At 41.4% G+C, this 17,921-nt stretch overlaps 1 protein-coding gene across 1 annotated transcript; it reads right to left on the bottom strand.

Annotated features, from left to right (window-relative positions):
- Nucleotides 1-16,145: 16,145 nt before the first annotated feature.
- On the bottom strand, nucleotides 16,146-17,632 carry LOC109873479 (GS homeobox 1). The gene is made up of 2 exons (XM_020465138.2): nucleotides 17,150-17,632; nucleotides 16,146-17,038 (listed from the first exon to the last, which is right to left on the bottom strand). Exons 1-2 carry the CDS (start codon nucleotides 17,523-17,525, stop codon nucleotides 16,686-16,688), a joined length of 729 nt encoding a protein of 242 aa, XP_020320727.1. The 5' UTR covers nucleotides 17,526-17,632; the 3' UTR covers nucleotides 16,146-16,685.
- Nucleotides 17,633-17,921: the final 289 nt, after the last annotated feature.

A 17,921-nucleotide genomic window follows, 5' to 3' on the forward strand; every position in this document is an offset into this window, starting at 1 on the left:
TTGGCTTAGGTCTACTACTCACCCTTGACCCATTATCCCCTACTCTTCACTGCCTCGCAGCATATGACACCTGTTCTGCTCTGACCCTGGCAACCTCAACCTGTCTCTTTTGCACGAGCACTTCTGATCTCCAGCAACATGGGCACCCCCAGAATTGGCACATACAGTTTTCTCCTCTGATACTACACATTCCTTTATCCCATGCCCTCCTGCACACTTCTCACATCTCAGAATCTCCCTCCTACACACTGCTGCAACATGACCATAAGCTTGGCATCTGAAACACCTTAGTGGGTTCGGCACAAAAGTTCTCATGGGATAACTGACAAATCCTAACAAGTCCATATCGAGCTACCTTCATCGATTTAACAGTTCCCAAATTATTTTCTACCCATCCTGAGACTACATATGGGTCAGCCAAAAGGCAGGGATCCACGTCATCCATGGTTATCCTTTGCATGACCATCGGGGTGAGGCTCTTACTCAGAGGTCTTCACCACACCTGCCACCACAGGTAATTCATCCTCATGCTCGTCAGGTTCAATTTCTGAGCCATCAAAGACAGCAGGGTACAGTTTGTACTTGATGCAATTCTCCCTGAACACACATCTTCACGCTGCACTCTTCTTCTTCCTCGCTGTCCATAACCACATCTATCCAATCACCACGTGCATGCATGTCTTCATCTGCTGTATTGTTTGCAGAACACGCACTGAGGGCCTTTCTCCAATACCCAATTTCTGTTCCTTAGCCCAATTTACTAGTCTGGCTATCCCTGGCCTCTCCATGCTCACAAAATGTGGGCTGCTCTATATCTTAGAGCCTTTAAAATGGCAAACCATTCTAGCTAGTTAGCTAGCCTACTGAGAAAAAAAAACATTCTGCCCACTTGAGCTGACCAGGAAAAAACTCTGGGCCCTAAATGTTGCTTTTAAGACAACTGGGAACTTCGGGGAAAAAATGAGGTCAAATCCTGAGGCTACGTGAGGCTTATTTGATCTAATAGAAGTTTTGTAATGGTTAGGTTGTTATGAATCCACTGCTATAAGTGGGTGCACATGGCATTTTGACAACTTAAAAAAAAAAAACCTTTATGTAGTTGTGCCTGTTGTCGTAGAGATAGAAAGAGGACTCATCATGGATATAACCCGCTTTAACATGGACGTTGCCATTGAGCGCTTCCACCAATTTAAAGTTGTCAACTGGGTTGGTATTCCTTTGAGTTGGGAGTAGTCGGCCAATTATGAAAAATAAAATGTCCTACTTTAAAATGGAGATCGCCTCAGTGGTGCTGCACATGCTGTCACAGACATTATACCAATTTCAAGTAGGGTAAAGAAATGTGGAGAGTCTGTATATTAGTGGTATACAATTGAGTCTGTTCCATATCTGACCATACTGCTGTGGTGAGATCCGTAGGAATACTGCATTAGGAGCACTTATTTCAAACAGTGTTCCGTAAGCCACGCCCCAGTGGGCAGAGCTAGGCATGTTGCACCGGGACACGTTTTAATATGATGAAAAGCCACTTAATTTACAATGGGGTGAACTGAGTGGAGGGGAATCGGTTGTCCTCTTGGAAGATGGCAGAAATGGAAAAATTGAGGAAAATGTAACATATGAGTAAATTGCACAGAACTTTTGGAAGCCCTGGAAAAGGAAATTGAATGTGATGAGAGTAAGGATGAATTAAATGCGGTGGCAGGTGCAGTGATGATCGCTGAGAAGGAGCTAAGTGTAGAGGGAAGCGATGTGATGAGAAAGGTTGGCGTCAAGTGCAAAAAGAGGGATATGTGTTCCAGTAGTTCAGAGATGGAACCTGAAGTGAGTGAAGATTAAGTACCTGCAGTGAGGACCACTGAGTTCGAGCCTCATCCCGATGATGACAAGGATGATTCCGGCCCAGTGGGAGTGAGATTTGTTGAGAGAATGGATCCTTGTATTCTTGCTGATCCATATGTAGTGTCAGGTTTGGTGGAGAAGAAGTTCAGGACTGTCGAGTCGGTGAAAGTAAAGAGAAGTGAACTCGTGATGATTTATTGTTTCTTCTGTTCAGAGGGAACGGGCACTCTCGCCCAAGTGACTCGGGACAAGAACTGTGACTTGCTTTGCTCTCCGGACCAGGGTGCCGCTGAAAGGAGGGTGGCATTAAGTGTTGAGGAAGATCAGCTGAAATGGAAGATTCCTGGTGTCTGTGATGCCTGCCATTTGGTGCGACGCAGATCCAGTGGAAAGCCTGGTGAAACGGAGAAGACATTGTCTGTCCTGCTGAGTTTTGATGCAGTGTCTTTGCCTGACAAGGTCAAGTTAGGATGTCAGTTATCCTGTGAGAGCTTTGGTTCCGAAAATGCTACAGTGTTTTAGGTGCCAAGCTTATGGTCATGTTGCAGCAGTGTGTAGTAGGGAGACTCCTAGATGTGAGAAGTGTGCAGGAGGGCATGGGACAAAGGAATGTGTAGTATTAGTGGAGAAAGTTATGTGTGTTAGCTGTGCGGGTGCCCATGAGGCTAGAGATTGGAGGTCCCCGGTGAGAGAAAGGCAGGTTGAGGTTGCCAACCCAATCCCCCCCCCAAAAAAAATATATATATAATGGGTCTGCCGTGGTTCTGTGTGGCCTAGTTAATGTAATATATTTGAGACTAGTGTATTGCAGTTCATTTTGTCTTTGACTTAATAAGTAAAATATATTTGAGTAGTTAACAGGGAAACAACAACGAGTCCCAGACAGTTTGCAATAGAACATACCAGAAGGGGCATCATTTACTAGGCTACTTATTGGGATCATGGTCACCACCAGTGTTTGGAATACATTGAGTTTGTTGACAAAAAAGACCATGGGACACCTTTTCACACAGAAATGTATTTGTCAAAGGTCTGCAGTGGGTCTGTGTAAACTCTGCAATTATATTGGAGACAGGTTTATAGCAGTCAATGTCATCTATTAATTTACTGTTATAGTACACATAACAAAAATATAAATGCAACATGTAATGTGCTGGTCCCATGTTTCATGAGCTGAAATAAAAGATCAAAGAAGCGTTCCGTGCACACAAAAAGCGTGTTTGTTTACATCCCTGTTAGTGAGCATTTTATCCTTTGCCAAGATAATCCATCCAGCTGACAGGTGTGGCATATCAAGAAGCTGATTAAACAGCATGCTCGTTACATAAGTGCACCTTATGCTGGGGACATTAAAAGGACACTCTAAAAATGTGCAGTTTTGTCACACAACACAATGCCACAGATGTCTGAAGTTTTGAGGGAGCATGCAATTGGCATGCTGACTGCAAACATGTCCAGAGTTGTTGCCAGAGAATTTAATATTAGTCTCTCTAGCGTAAGCCGCCTGCAACATCGTTTTAGAGAATTTGGCAGTACTTCCAACCGGCCTCACAACTGCAGACCACGTGCGGAAGAGTATTTCTGTCTGTAATAAAGCCCTTTTGTGGGGCAAAAAATATTCATCCATGGCTGCACCCCTGCCCAGTCATGTGAAATCCATAAATTAGGGCCTTATCATTTTATTTCAGTTGACTGATTTCCTTATATGAACTGTAACTCAGCAAATTCTTTGAAATTGTTGCATGTTTTGTTTATATTTTTGTTCAGTATATTTCTAAGTAGCAGCCATATCAGCCAGGGAAACTAATTGTTCTCACTTTATGATAGAACATTTTTCTGCCTGACTGTGGTGCTCTTTACCTGAATTGTAAGGATTTTCTTGTGAGCACAACAAAACTACTTATTTAGCTCAAATAGAGATATAATTAAATGTTGTTTTCTTTGAAAAGATGGGCTGAGTTGAGAATAGAACATTCCTTTTCTGCCTGAGTGTGGCACTATTTACCACAATTTTCTGGATTATTTTGTGACCAGTACAAAACGATATACTTATTTTACTCAACTAGAGATTTAAATAAATGGTGTTTCTTTGAAACGATGGGCCTGGCTGACATGAAAGACAAAAAAAACATTAAGGGGAAAGGATCTACAGACACAGAGGCTGGTAATCTTTATGCACATCTCTTTATTTACAATGCTCAACAAAGGATCAATTACCGGTGTGATCATATAGCCTACCTCAATTTTTTTAATCGAATTTATCGATTTAATTTATCGAAAAAAATGTCCCAAACAACAATGCATTGGCAAGGCAATTCAAGCGAAGCTAATATGCAGTGATAATGTATTGGACCTATAGCTTACTGCACAAACCTCATTGCTACAATACTGTTTTAATTGGTCAATGTTGCATAGGCTTACGTTTCTTAAGTCGTGTTAAAAAAATATGCTTGCATTTTGACTCGGAAAGTGATCTTGACTCAGAAAAGGTTGGTACACCGTTGTTCTACACTTTTCCCTGTCAACACTATCAACGTTTGCCTTTACTATGGCAATTGTGATTGAATCACGCGATATTAGCAGCTTTCAATGCAACATACCGAAACAAAACTTACTATGCAAGAGATTTTGTTGTAGGCATAGCGCATCCGAGTAGGATTCTATTGAATTGACATGCACTCCTCAGCCCGCACTCTACACAGACCGATGAGGCATAAACAATCAGAGCTGCAGTAGGCCTATATGCATATAGACCATTACCATATACGGATCTGTGCCATTTACTTTGAACTGGATTGTGATTACATCATGAGCGGTTATGAGTATATGCGCTTGTTTTGAGATCAAAGGGAGAGCTGCATGTACTCATTTTGATCATATAATTTGCTAGTTAGTGAGTTGTTAGCCCAGTTATAGATAACTTGTAGTCAGCAATAGGGGAGTGATTGCTTCCTATAAGAGCACAAAACGTGTACATTTCTAGACATCTTTGAAGAGCTGTTTTTTTTTGTCTTAAATGGGCAATGTTGTATTTTGAGATAGGCTTGAATAAGCCAAGTAGCCAATAGGCAGAGGGTAGTATAATTTGTCTGATTCTCTGTAATAATGGTATGAGAATAATAATGCATTTTATTTTGTAAAAGTTGTTTCTTGCATCAAACAACACAACAGCGTTTTCAGTCACCCCCTTGTCTGAAGGACAAGTGGATAAACAGGTCAATGTCAAGCCCTTCATGTTTTTTTCAAAAGTCTCATGGAATGTAGGCCTACATTGAACACCACACATTGGCTGCTACAGTGGGCTGATTGAACAGCTATTTCCATGTTAACATGTTATGGGATGCATTTGCTCCATTTTCTGATTTTCTGATGATAAGAAACTCTGGTTGGCCTATATTATGGTCAAATAGCCACAGTCCATGGCCATGTGTAACTTAAAGGGGGTACAGACACTCTTATACAGAGTAATTTACAGTAGTGAGTGGATACATTTTTTTGTACTGGTTCCCCATGGGAATCTAACCCACAACCCGGGAGTTGCAATCACCATGCTCTACCAACTGAGCCACACTGCATTTTTGTTAATAATGGAAGCCAGTATTGTAAATAAAGAGATGTGCAGAAAGATAATCAGCCTCTGTCTGTGGATCATTTCCCCATAACGTATTTTTCTTGGCAGCCAAGCCCATCTTTTCATAGAAACACAATTCATTTTCGTTTTGATATTTCAACCTGCGTGTCCTGATCGTGTCTGGTGTTGGTGGACAAAATCAACATGCACACGATGGCTCACGCAGACGCACGTGCACGAGCGGTGTGGTCAGCATGTTATTCCGAAACGTAATGTCCAGTCAACAAATATTGAATGCTTTATTTCCCAGGTAAGTCACCTGTTGAGAGGTGTTCTATGTTTTTTTGTTTCAAGTCCCTCAGTTTTTGTTTCAAGTCCATTTTTGTTTTAAAGCTTAGCTGAAGGCGTGTTTATTTATCCCTTCCATACATAGGCTAGTCTACTCTAGGTAGGTTCAATCTGTTCACATATCGGTGGGTTTTCTAGACAGGCCACCAAGCTACCCCCAAACTATGGTGCTTCTGCTGCCGTATTGAGTGGCATTATCTGTTTTGCATTCCATAGGAAAATCTTCCGCAATAAACAACTTGACTGATCTCGTAGATCTAATTCAGTTACCTATCAAATATATACCAATCATCAGCAGGTCCTTTGGGCCTCGATTACTTCAGATGCATTTTCCTAATTGATTATTCTGAGGGATATGGGGCATAGTTGTGACAGGTCTTAAAGGTAATATATTGAGACCTGCACATTGCAGTGGGATCAGTGTCCCGATATCGGGACAGTTGCTGCTCAATATGCGATATGTGACTAGAATGGCGTTGTAAACAACAAATGTCTTACATCATCAGAAAGCTTAAATGATTGTTAATCTAACTGCAGTGTACAATTTACAGTAGCTATTACGAAAAAATACCATGCTATTGTTTGAGGATAGTGCACAACAACGAAACACTTTTATCAAGGCATCTGGTTTGATACATTCACCTCTGATGGTAAATAATGTACTTACATTCAGTAATCTTGCTCTGATTTGTCATCCTGAGGGTCCCAGAGATAAAATGTAGCATTATTTTGTTTGATAAAAATCTATTTTTACACCCTAACACAATCCATGTTGTATACAACGTTTTGCATGTATTCCGACTCTTTCAACTTGCAACAAAACAATTTATGAAATCTAATCAGCTGCTACTGCTATCTCTGGCTTCGCACCCAACCCCTCCCGGCCAGCCCAGAAGTGGAGGAGGGCCAGTGCACTAGTGGCAACTACCACTGAGGGAGAGCATGATGTGGAGCCACTTCCACCAACATTTAGACCTAAAAGGCAGCCAGGACCTCAGCTGGACATGACTGGAAAGTTCAGCCTCCTTCATATTTGTGTGTAAACTTACATTTTTTTTATTACCATAGCATTTTTGTATGTTCTCTATAGTTATGTACTTGAAAATGTATCAATTGACCAATTCGTCCACTTGGAGGCCACTTGGGTACATTTGGGAAAACTCATGAGTGACACCTGGGAGACTTCATACTAAATATTATATAGCTCTCTCATTCTTGAATGTATCAGTCTGAAACTTTAGACACACACTGTTGCCCTGTTGTGGACAGCTTCCTATCTCAATGTATGGCCTTTCTTTTGTATTTCAAAGATGACCAAATTAAAATAAAAAACACATGTTTTTTGTTTTTATCTTTTACCAGATCTATTGTGTTATATTCACCTACAGTGAGGCAAAAAAAAGTATTTAGTCAGCCATCAATTGTGCAAGGGCTGTTGCTGGGCAACATGGACTTTCAACTCCCTCCAAAGATTTTCTATGGGGTTGAGATCTGGAGACTGGCTAGGCCACTCCAGGACCTTGAAATGCTTCTTACGAAGCCACTCCTTCTTTGCCCGGGCGGTGTGTTCGGGATCATTGTCATGCTGAAAGACCCAGCCACGTTTCATCTTCAATGCCCTTGCTGATGGAAGGAGGTTTTCACTCAAAATCTCACGATACATGGCCCCATTCATTCTTTCCTTTACACGGATCAGTCGTCCTGGTCCCTTTGCAAAAAAACAGACCCAAAGCATGATGTTTCCACCTTCATGTTTCACAGTAGGTATGGTGTTCTTTGGATGCAACTCTGCATTCTTTGTCCTCCAAACACGACGAGTTGAGTTTTTACCAAAAGTTATATTTTGGTTTCATCTGACCATATGACATTCTCCCAATCTTCTTCTGGATCATCCAAATGCTCTCTAGCAAACTTCAGACGGGCGTGGACATGTACTGGCTTAAGCAGGGGGACATGTCTGGCACTGCAGGATTTGAGTCCCTGGCGGCGTAGTATGTTACTGATGGTAGGCTTTGTTACTTTGGTCCCAGCTCTCTGCAGATCATTCACTAGGTCCCCCCGTGTGGTTCTGGGATTTTTGCTCACTGTTCTTGTGATCATTTTGACCCCAAGGGGTGAGATCTTGCGTGAAGCACCAGATTGAGGGAGATTATCAGTGGTCTTGTATGTCTTCCATTTCCTAATAATTGCTCCCACAGTTGATTTCTTCAAACCAAGCTGCTTACCTATTGCAGATTCAGTCTTCCCAGCCTGGTGCAGGTCTACAATTTTGTTTCTGGTGTCCTTTGACAGCTCTTTGGTCTTGGCCATAGAGGAGTTTGGAGTGCGACTGTTTTGAGGTTGTGGACAAGTGTATTTTATGCTGATAACAAGTTCAAACAGGTGCCATTAATACAGGTAACAAGTGGAGGACAGAGGAGCCTCTTAAAGAAGAAGTCACAGGTCTGTGAGAGCCAGAAATCTTGCTTGTTTGTAGGTGACCGAATACTTATTTTCCACCATAATTTGCAAATAAATTCATTAAAAATCCTACAATGTGATTTTCTGGATTTTTCTGTCATATTTGAAGTGTACCCATGATGAAAATTACAGGCCTCTCTCATCATTTTAAGTGGGAGAACTTGCACAATTGGTGGCTGACTAAATACTTTTCTGCCCCACTGTAAATTAATTTCACATCTCCACAAACTTCAAAGTGTTTCCTTTCAAATAGTATCAAGAATATGCATATCCTTGCTTCAGGCCCAGAGCTACAGGCAGTTAGATTTGGGTATGTCATTTTAGGTGGAAATTGAGATGTAGGGTCCTTTCCAGAAGAGGTTATTAAAGATAATATATTGAGACATGCACATTACAATATTAGCTGGCTAAGCAAGCATACAGTGTCCTTCGCTCCCGCCCGAGGAAACACCTGCCCTCGCCATCATCGTTAACAAAACCGCGGGAAAACAGTGCCCGCCTCTTCTTCTTCTGTGAGGTTAATCGGCGGTTGGCATCCAAGGTTATGGTGCATTCCCGCCATCTACTGTACTGGAGCACCTCCCGCCTATGTAATGGAGTCATAGCATAAAGATTGACGAATAGAAGTATAAAGAGGGGTTTCTGCAGATGCAGGACATTTTATGTTTGTGCTTTTCTAATAACTAATTTCTGTGTAGTATTTCTGTGCTTTTCTAATAACCTATTTCTGTGTTCATGCAAGTGACTGATTAAACAAATCCTCACTATCAGTATCTGCAATTTGGCAGTACGCCCAGACCCTTGTTTTGAGAAAGGGATATCTGAGTTTCAAGGTCTCAGCTTAGAGAGAAGAAGCCTTGTGAGGTATTGGTCTGTCACATGCATGAAGCAAGCTTTAATGTGCATTACTGATGAGTGATGAATAAGCTAAATTATGCAGATATCACTTGTCTGTACAGTGCCTTGCGAAAGTATTCGGCCCCCTTGAACTTTGCGACCTTTTGCCACATTTCAGGCTTCAAACATAAAGATATAAAACTGTATTTTTTTGTGAAGAATCAACAACAAGTGGGACACAATCATGAAGTGGAACGACATTTATTGGATATTTCAAACTTTTCGAACAAATCAAAAACTGAAAAATTGGGCGTGCGAAATTATTCAGCCCCCTTAAGTTAATACTTTGTAGCGCCACCTTTTGCTGCGATTACAGCTGTAAGTCGCTTGGGGTATGTCTCTATCAGTTTTGCACATCGAGAGACTGACATTTTTTCCCATTCCTCCTTGCAAAACAGCTCGAGCTCAGTGAGGTTGGATGGAGAGCATTTGTGAACAGCAGTTTTCAGTTCCTTCCACAGATTTTTGATTGGATTCAGGTCTGGACTTTGACTTGGCCATTCTAACACCTGGATATGTTTATTTTTGAACCATTCCATTGTAGATTTTGCTTTATGTTTTGGATCATTGTCTTGTTGGAAGACAAATCTCCGTCCCAGTCTCAGGTCTTTTGCAGACTCCATCAGGTTTTCTTCCAGAATGGTCCTGTATTTGGCTCCATCCATCTTCCCATCAATTTTAACCATCTTACCTGTCCCTGCTGAAGAAAAGCAGGCCCAAACCATGATGCTGCCACCACCATGTTTGACAGTGGGGATGGTGTGTTCAGGGTGTTGAGCTGTGTTGCTTTTACGGCAAACATAACGTTTTGCATTGTTGCCAAAAAGTTCAATTTTGGTTTCATCTGACCAGAGCACCTTCTTCCACATGTTTGGTGTGTCTCCCAGGTGGCTTGTGGCAAACTTTAAACGACACTTTTAAGAAATGGCTTTCTTCTTGCCACTCTTCCATAAAGGCCAGATTTGTGCAATATACGACTGATTGTTGTCCTATGGACAGAATCTCCCACCTCAGCTGTAGATCTCTGCAGTTCATCCAGAGTGATCATGGGCCTCTTGGCTGCATCTCTGATCAGTCTTCTCCTTGTATGAGCTGAAAGTTTAGAGGGACGGCCAGGTCTTGGTAGATTTGCAGTGGTCTGATACTCCTTCCATTTCAATATTATCGCTTGCACATTGCTCCTTGGGATGTTTAAAGCTTGGGAAATCTTTTTGTATCCAAATCCGGCTTTAAACTTCTTCACAACAGTATCTCGGACGTGCCTGGTGTGTTCCTTGTTCTTCATGATGCTCTCTGCGCTTTTAACGGACCTCTGAGACTATCATAGTGCAGGTGCATTTATACGGAGACTTGATTACACACAGGTGGATTGTATTTATCATCATTAGTCATTTAGGGCAACATTGGATCATTCAGAGATCCTCACTGAACTTCTGGAGAGAGTTTGCTGCACTGAGAGTAAAGGGGCTGAAAAATTTTGCACGCCCAATTTTTCAGTTTTTGATTTGTTAAAAAAGTTTGAAATATCCAATAAATGTCGTTCCACTTCATGATTGTGTCCCACTTGTTGTTGATTCTTCACAAAAAAATACAATTTTATATCTTTATGTTTGAAGCCTGAAATGTGGCAAAAGGTCGCAGAGTTCAAGGGGGCCGAATACTTTCGCAAGGCACTGTATATAAGAGAACTAATGGGACTGCCCCGGTAGAGTTCCTGATCGACATGTGTACTTGGTGCATTGAGTTGGTTGGTTGTAGCCCACCACACTCAATCTTATTAGTCTTCAGAAGTGAATCCAAAAACATCTAGTAAAGACTATGGTTTTTTATTGTATCTCACCAGAACAGACAACTGAAAATGTGGATGTTAGTGATCTTGACTACATTTTCACACTACCACGGCCACTATGACAGGACAACAATATATATCAATTGTCATAGGCCTAGATACAGCATAATTTCTACTGCAACAGGCCTAAATGTCCACTGTAATTTTGAAGTTGGCCTATCGAAAACACATTTTTGTCAAACTTTTAAAAATTATAACAGTTTACTCCATGTTTCAGTCTTAACATGTATTGTTTGAAATCAAGTCTACCTCCATATCCCCACAGAAATATTCATCTGTAAACTCCTAACTCATTCGGCCTATCATAGGCCTAACATATCTATAATTTGGAATGCTCCCCCTCGTTACATAGGCCGCCTATGTAAGGAAGAGAGGCATTCCAAATAAAGAAGTGTTGAATAATATCGTCACTAGATGACGCTCCTACTCCAGTCTGTGGCCAGCACGATTTGTTTCCTTCCCTGACGATGAGCAGAGACTGACAACATATTCCACGTACAATTTCTGTGTTTTGCCATAAGTATTTGTCCTAGGTAGCTACATCCAATGATGAGTCTAGGCCATTGTGGATGTGGTTATCAAACGTCATAAATTGGGATTAAAGTAAAGGCCTATATTGCTGCCTGTCATAAAATCTCCACATTTCTCTTCAGTCTCTCTCTCAGATTTGTTTTACGTATTCTGCTAGTGTCAGGAAGAGTATCATACACAAGGTACACCACAAAAGGCTGATAAGTGAGAAAATGCAACAAGATAATCTATTGTGACAGCTGTCATTCCCTGGCGGCATGTGCGAATTCTCGTTTCCAGATCATTTTCTTGTTATGACATTCCGGTAAAAGACTGCTTAAAGAGGTCTATCACCTCGACGCTAAATTCAACATGATGACTGTAGTAACCTCCCTCCTTCTCCATAGTGAAAACAAATGAGCAACTTCGGCAGTTTGCGTCAAGACTCATGACTAATTCGCATATTTAAATGTGATCGGGCGAAACATGCCCATTTGACCGCAGCCAAGCGCGCTTTGTCAGGTTAGAAAGATTTCAATAGCATATGAGGTATGTTCAGCTGTGCAAAATTCTACCAAAATGATACATTTAGAGATTGTAACAGTTCGGTATACACTTGAGGTACATGCGGGCGGAAACGTGAGTGCCACATAATTTTTGCACCCTATGGTATTGTTCTCATCGCTTACAAAGGTTCACTGAAAGCTCAGTTCCAATTCAGCGTAGTTCATCATTTTGCGAAGCCTTGACATTGCAGGTGCAGACACCAACAGCTGCAAATTCTAGTTCCCTATATACTGAACAACAGTAGAACTACATGTTGCAGATTTAGAAGGGTTAGGCTACCGTTAACACAACAACAGACTTCATTAACTGATTTCACTATTTAAGGCTAGGCCAACTAGGATATTAGATAATAGGAAAAGTGTTGCGTAATTTCTTAAGTGTCGCGCGCACTCTCTCTCCCTTTCTCTCTCTTACACACACACACACACACACACACACACACACACACACACACACACACACACACACATATATATATATATATATATATATATATATATATATATATACACACACAATGCTCTATGTTCTATGTTTGTGGAATTAGGTTGTCGATCCTAAATTTAAAGGCTATTGGGATTATGGCTATATCTTCAAAGAAAAGTGAAAAGACGAGTGACAGGCTGACGGCCAAATGGGATTGAGTTTACCAAAGTCATGATCGATGACTACTGCCCTATCGTGATCGATTAGGGCAGTAGTCTGGGTGGGTGCGTCGCCACAATCAGAACTATAGCCGTTGACCCTGTCTCCCTGGATGGCCCCAACCAACGGTCCCGTATACCCGCGAGCCAGGGCCTCGATCTCCATGCAAGTCTAGACATTTTAAACCAAACTTAGTGAAATGGAAAAAGATCTCATTACACAGTTGCAATCTGGACTCTAACAGACTGGCTCGGAAACCATCATTACAACAGCCCGGAGCAAATCGCTTAAAAACGAACAAAAACAGCCCATATGAAAGCCGTCGTGAAAAACTATTTATCTTCGCTCCCATGAAGTTCACTGGCTGTTTTAGCTAGAGAATGCTTAAAACACATATATATATATTAGCCAACACGATTATATCTAAAGGTAGCCTAATTTGTTTTGAATAGCCTGTATAAGGTCAAAGTAAGATGGAAGTAGATCACTTGTATAATAGCCGATCGCTTTTTGCAGTAGGCTAAGGTTTTTTTCTCACGTGGATGCTTTCCCATTTCCAACCGTAACATTGTTCAGATAATGGATCCATTGTTCTGGCAGAGAACAACAAATTATTCACTCAATATGTTGTTGGTACAAGGCAAGAAAACATTTAACTCCCTTTTCAGAAATAAAGTGGTAAAGATGTAGCATATAGCCTGCCCAGTGATTCATAATCATTATTGATGTACAAAGCTGAGGATAGAAAAAATTCACCGTGTGCTCTATGGTTTTACTTTACAATTGTATGTAAACAACATGTATTTTTTTAATTAAGAATATATAATCTATTACGATGTGTTAGCGAAATGATGTTGCATAGTATTTGTGTATTTATTTGATTAAATATAGTGTTTAAACTTGATTTGAATGTGTAGTGCCGCAGCGAGCCACGCGAGTCCAAAGGAGCTCTCATTGAGAAGCCACGTGTCCGTTTCCAAAGCCTCTCCAACTTAACCACCTCCATTGTAAGAGTAACCCACATCGGCAGCGTCCCTCCACATAAAGGGATTTGCAATTTCAAGATATTCCAGCTTAAATGTTTTTGACAGTTCCCTCGCTTTTGCTTCGGCTTGGTTATTTTAACTGTGCCAAATGGGTCACCTTGGGTAGCTGTCTGCGCGCAAAGGGCTTTTGCGCGCATTCAGTCTGAATTTTTTCCAACTTTCCTTGACGGGGAAACCAGCTGCTGGTCGTGAAAAGACGGCTTATTAATTGTCCTTTGTCATGCAGAATTTCTTGATTTCTAAAGAAACGTACAAAGGCTCTTTTTTTCAGGATTCAAGTATTTTGTTTCGTGCGCATTTTCAAACCATCGAATCAGCTGCAGCGCCGCACCGTCTACCAGACTCAGGTACTGACGGCCTGCTCCCTTTGTCCACGCATAATGCTCTTGTAAATCGGACAGACTGATTTGTTACAAGCTGCTCTTTTAATCTGATAGATAAGAGACATGTCTAAGAAAAGCCGTAAATGAAAAATTAGTTGGAATAAAGACAAGGGCGAGTCTGCTAGATGGGCGCCTGTTGACTCAAGCGGTCCTCGAGCGTCGGGTAGCCCTCTCAGCAGCCCCGTCAAGGTCACGTCAACAATTCGCTTTTCTTCTCTTAAAAAGACACTGTAGCCTTTTTTGCTTCAATGAATTGATCGGCTCAAAATTAAGAATAAATCAATTGAGCATTTGGAGCACCGGGTTTATAAGCTCCTCCAGGGCGCATACCCCCGGGCTATTGAATGACTAAAGCGCGCTTTGGACGCAAAATTGGGCTCTATGGTGCAATTAACAAAATGGCCTAATCCCCTATCTTAACAAATGCTAATATTGGAGTTTTGTTAAAATGTTTAAGTGAACAATTAAAGGAAAGTTTACAAGTGCAACTTCTCGCCCAAAGGCACAATAACTTGAATAATTTAGTGAATGTGCAGTCCTAGATGAGTCTTTGTTGTCACCGAGGGCTGATGATAAATTTTCGGAGAAGTAAATAGCATTTAAATCCTATTTCAATAAATGTAATGTAGTTTTGAGAAGCCAGTAATGAACAAGGAAAACATGTGGAGCGAGTATAGCAGGCTTATTCACAGTCTTGGCCCCATTGTCACTCCATGGTTTCCAAAACCACGCGTTTAAAAAAAAAATATATTTTTTATATCTAGTCACTTGATATGCATTCTCTCTATATTAAGTATTTTTTTCATCATTGCTTTTTGGCAGAACTGTCCCTAAATGTAAGCAGCAACGTGAAGTAGATATATTTGAATGTATTTCAGGAATGACATGGAGCCTAACACAGGCATAGTTATAGCCTAGTTGTCTTGATAATTCAGTTACCAGGAATAAAAACAACCTTGGAGATCAACGAGCTTAACAACATAATTACAGATCAAAAGGAATTATATGGATAGCATATGAGCCTTTATCTTAGCATATTTATTTAAATGTCGCCTACACAGTGATGAATGTATTCACTTGCTCACTTTCATTCACTCGTTAATACACCCCGCAGTGGTTATTAACTCCCTCGCACGAGACGGACCAGGACATTGAGATGAAGCGGATTTCTGATATGACAAGAGTGAGAGCCGATGTGTGGAGATCCAATGGCCCCTGCATGTTAACGCGGGCTTTGAGAGCACTCCCCAGGGAAAGCATGAGAGGACCCACATGAATGTCTTCTTGGGACTTCTTGACGGAGATTATCATAAACATAGAACTTGTTTTGAGAGGGAAACAAGGAAATATTTTGGACCACTTTCACTCCTTGCGCGCAGGCTTCTTCTGCACTGTAGCTGGATTCAAACGGGCATCTTAAATGTAAAGCTGCACCATTTGAATGTAGCAAGGGGGAAGCATACATTACCAAGTGTATTTGTGCGTAATACTCAGCATTGCCTACGAAAATGGCTTTAAAAAGTACATAGACTTTTTCCCTGGACAGAAAAACGTCAAAACGTCTTTAGCAGTGAGCTCTTTCTCTTTTATCCACACTTTAAAGTAAACAGACCGTGCACGTACATTATGCACATGTGCTATCTGATATAAACCAACACCTACTTTGGATTCATGAATTAATCTATAGAATAATGTATATACTTGATGTATATGGTATGTGAACATGCAGACACAAATACATGTGAAATGGATCATGTTGCAACAAACAAAACATGCCTTCTGAGGATGGCACAATTTTTTGACCCAAATGCCATATCCAACACTCTGTTGGTAACATATTTTGACCAAAACATATCGTCGTTTTTTTGTTTGTACTACTCATTATGTCTAAAGCAAATTTTCTGATAAAGTTTCCCGACCGTGTTGTGGACTATGGTTGATAATACGCATGAACTCAGTGCGCACCCGCTCTGTGTGTGCGCTCCCAGTGGTGCGCCAGTGTAAAACATTTGATACAAAGCCATGAGTATAACACTAAGAAATATTCTTTATTTAAATATTAACATTTTTAAATAAATACATATTTTCAAATACACTGAAGGTATAATAACAATTTGATCTCAGTGATGTGACATTGTGAGGGAAAAAATGTTCCGTCCCGCACACATTCCATATCTCCGTCACATTTCCATCCAAATAGATGTGCTTAAGCCAGTGTTCACTATTATACAAAATACAGCTATTGTTTCCCAAAAATAATACTAACAAATGTTGCTATTTATTTGGGTAGGTCTATATCATGATACAAATATCCAACTGTCTGGTTGTAATAGCATCCATTTGGATTGGCAACAGCAAATAGACCGTTTTTAGAAAAAAAATACATACCAAACGTACAACATGTATACAATTATACAACATTCCAGGGGAATTCCCTTTTTATATATTTTGTTCTCTTCCTATATACAGGTGACTGAACACGATAAGAACAGTCGACTTTTTGGTTGCATTCAGAATTCCACAGGTGCAATGAGGACCAATTGTCTCTGTTGAGGATCAGAGGAAGTTCAGGGGGAGACCGACAGCTCTCCATCATCCTCTTTCCCCGATGAGGAGGGAGACATAGGCATATCGTCTTCCTCCTCCGAGCACCGTGCAGATGACATGGATGAGCATTTGCAACTGTGGGAGCCGGTTCTGTGCGCGCCGCTCTTCCCCTCCTTCTTGTGTTTGACTCTGCGGTTCTGGAACCAGATCTTGACCTGCTTCTCTGACAGGTTTAGATATGTGGCGATCTCAATGCGCCGAAGTCTGGAGAGGTACATGTTGGAAGTGAACTCTCTCTCCAACTCCAAAAGTTGTGTGCTGGTGAAAGCTGTGCGCATGCGCTTGCTGCTCTGAAGTTGGCTGTTGTTGTTTTCTGTAAAAACACAAAAAATACACATTTAGGTAAGTTATCCAAAATGCTAAATAAAACACCAGCTCATTATGTGCAAAGGTATCCGTAGCGCATTCAATAAGTTTTACTCACCGATGGAGATGCAGTGGAACTGGCGTGGGTCTGGAACCGAATAGGTTGCTTGATATATCCCCGGACCATGGTTGAGGTTGACTCCAGTGGAGGACGTGTGTTGCCTCGATAGTGCGGAATGGCAGTACTGGGAGCCGAAGGTAGGGAAGGATGCCTTGAGGAGTGGCAAGGTTGGTGGTGACGGGTGTAGCTGGGATACGCATAGCGGACAGAAGCACAGCAAGCCAGCCTTCCGTGAGTGGCAAGAACCCGAGGACAACCCATGGAGTGGGTGGGACGGATGCATAGCGTAGGGAAATAAAGGTGGATTGTTTTCACTCCCTTTATCATTTGCCTCCCTCAAAATCAAGGAATCCACAAGAAAGGACCTCGGCATCTTTGCAAACGTGCTGCTCAGTACTTCTTGGTAAACTTTTTCAGTCAGCGCGGAGTCTCGTTCTGAACTGGTTGCTTGGCGGATGGACAGCGGAGTGGTGCTGAAAGGACACTGTTGCTCTTTAAATAGTTGTAGTCCCGGTATGGGCCATGTGACGGTTACGACGCGAACGTCTAAGAGCTCTCAATAGGGGTTTGTGCCTTTTCTCTTGGCATTCACACTGCACGCTTCCCCATTATTTCACTTGTTAACTAAATTAACTGCATAATGTAGTCTATTCTTGTCAGCCCCACCCACGCCGCAAGAGGCGGCAGAACCCCTTCTCCCCTTAGCTTCGCTCTCATGTATTATAGGACGTTTTAATATAGGCCGTTATAATTTGAGAAATAAACATTT

The sequence above is a fragment of the Oncorhynchus kisutch genome, linkage group LG28 (assembly GCF_002021735.2).
Source record: "Oncorhynchus kisutch isolate 150728-3 linkage group LG28, Okis_V2, whole genome shotgun sequence".
Classification (NCBI taxonomy): domain Eukaryota; kingdom Metazoa; phylum Chordata; class Actinopteri; order Salmoniformes; family Salmonidae; genus Oncorhynchus; species Oncorhynchus kisutch.

What these genes read in the sequence shown, in the direction of transcription:
- LOC109873479 (XM_020465138.2), bottom strand. Translation starts at nt 17,525, where the DNA reads ATGCCGAGGTCCTTTCTTGTGGATTCCTTGATTTTGAGGGAGGCAAAT. An exon ending in GTTCCACTGCATCTCCATCG is followed by an intron (nt 17,039 to 17,149) that starts GTGAGTAAAACT and finishes GTGTTTTTACAG; the next exon opens with AAAACAACAACAGCCAACTT.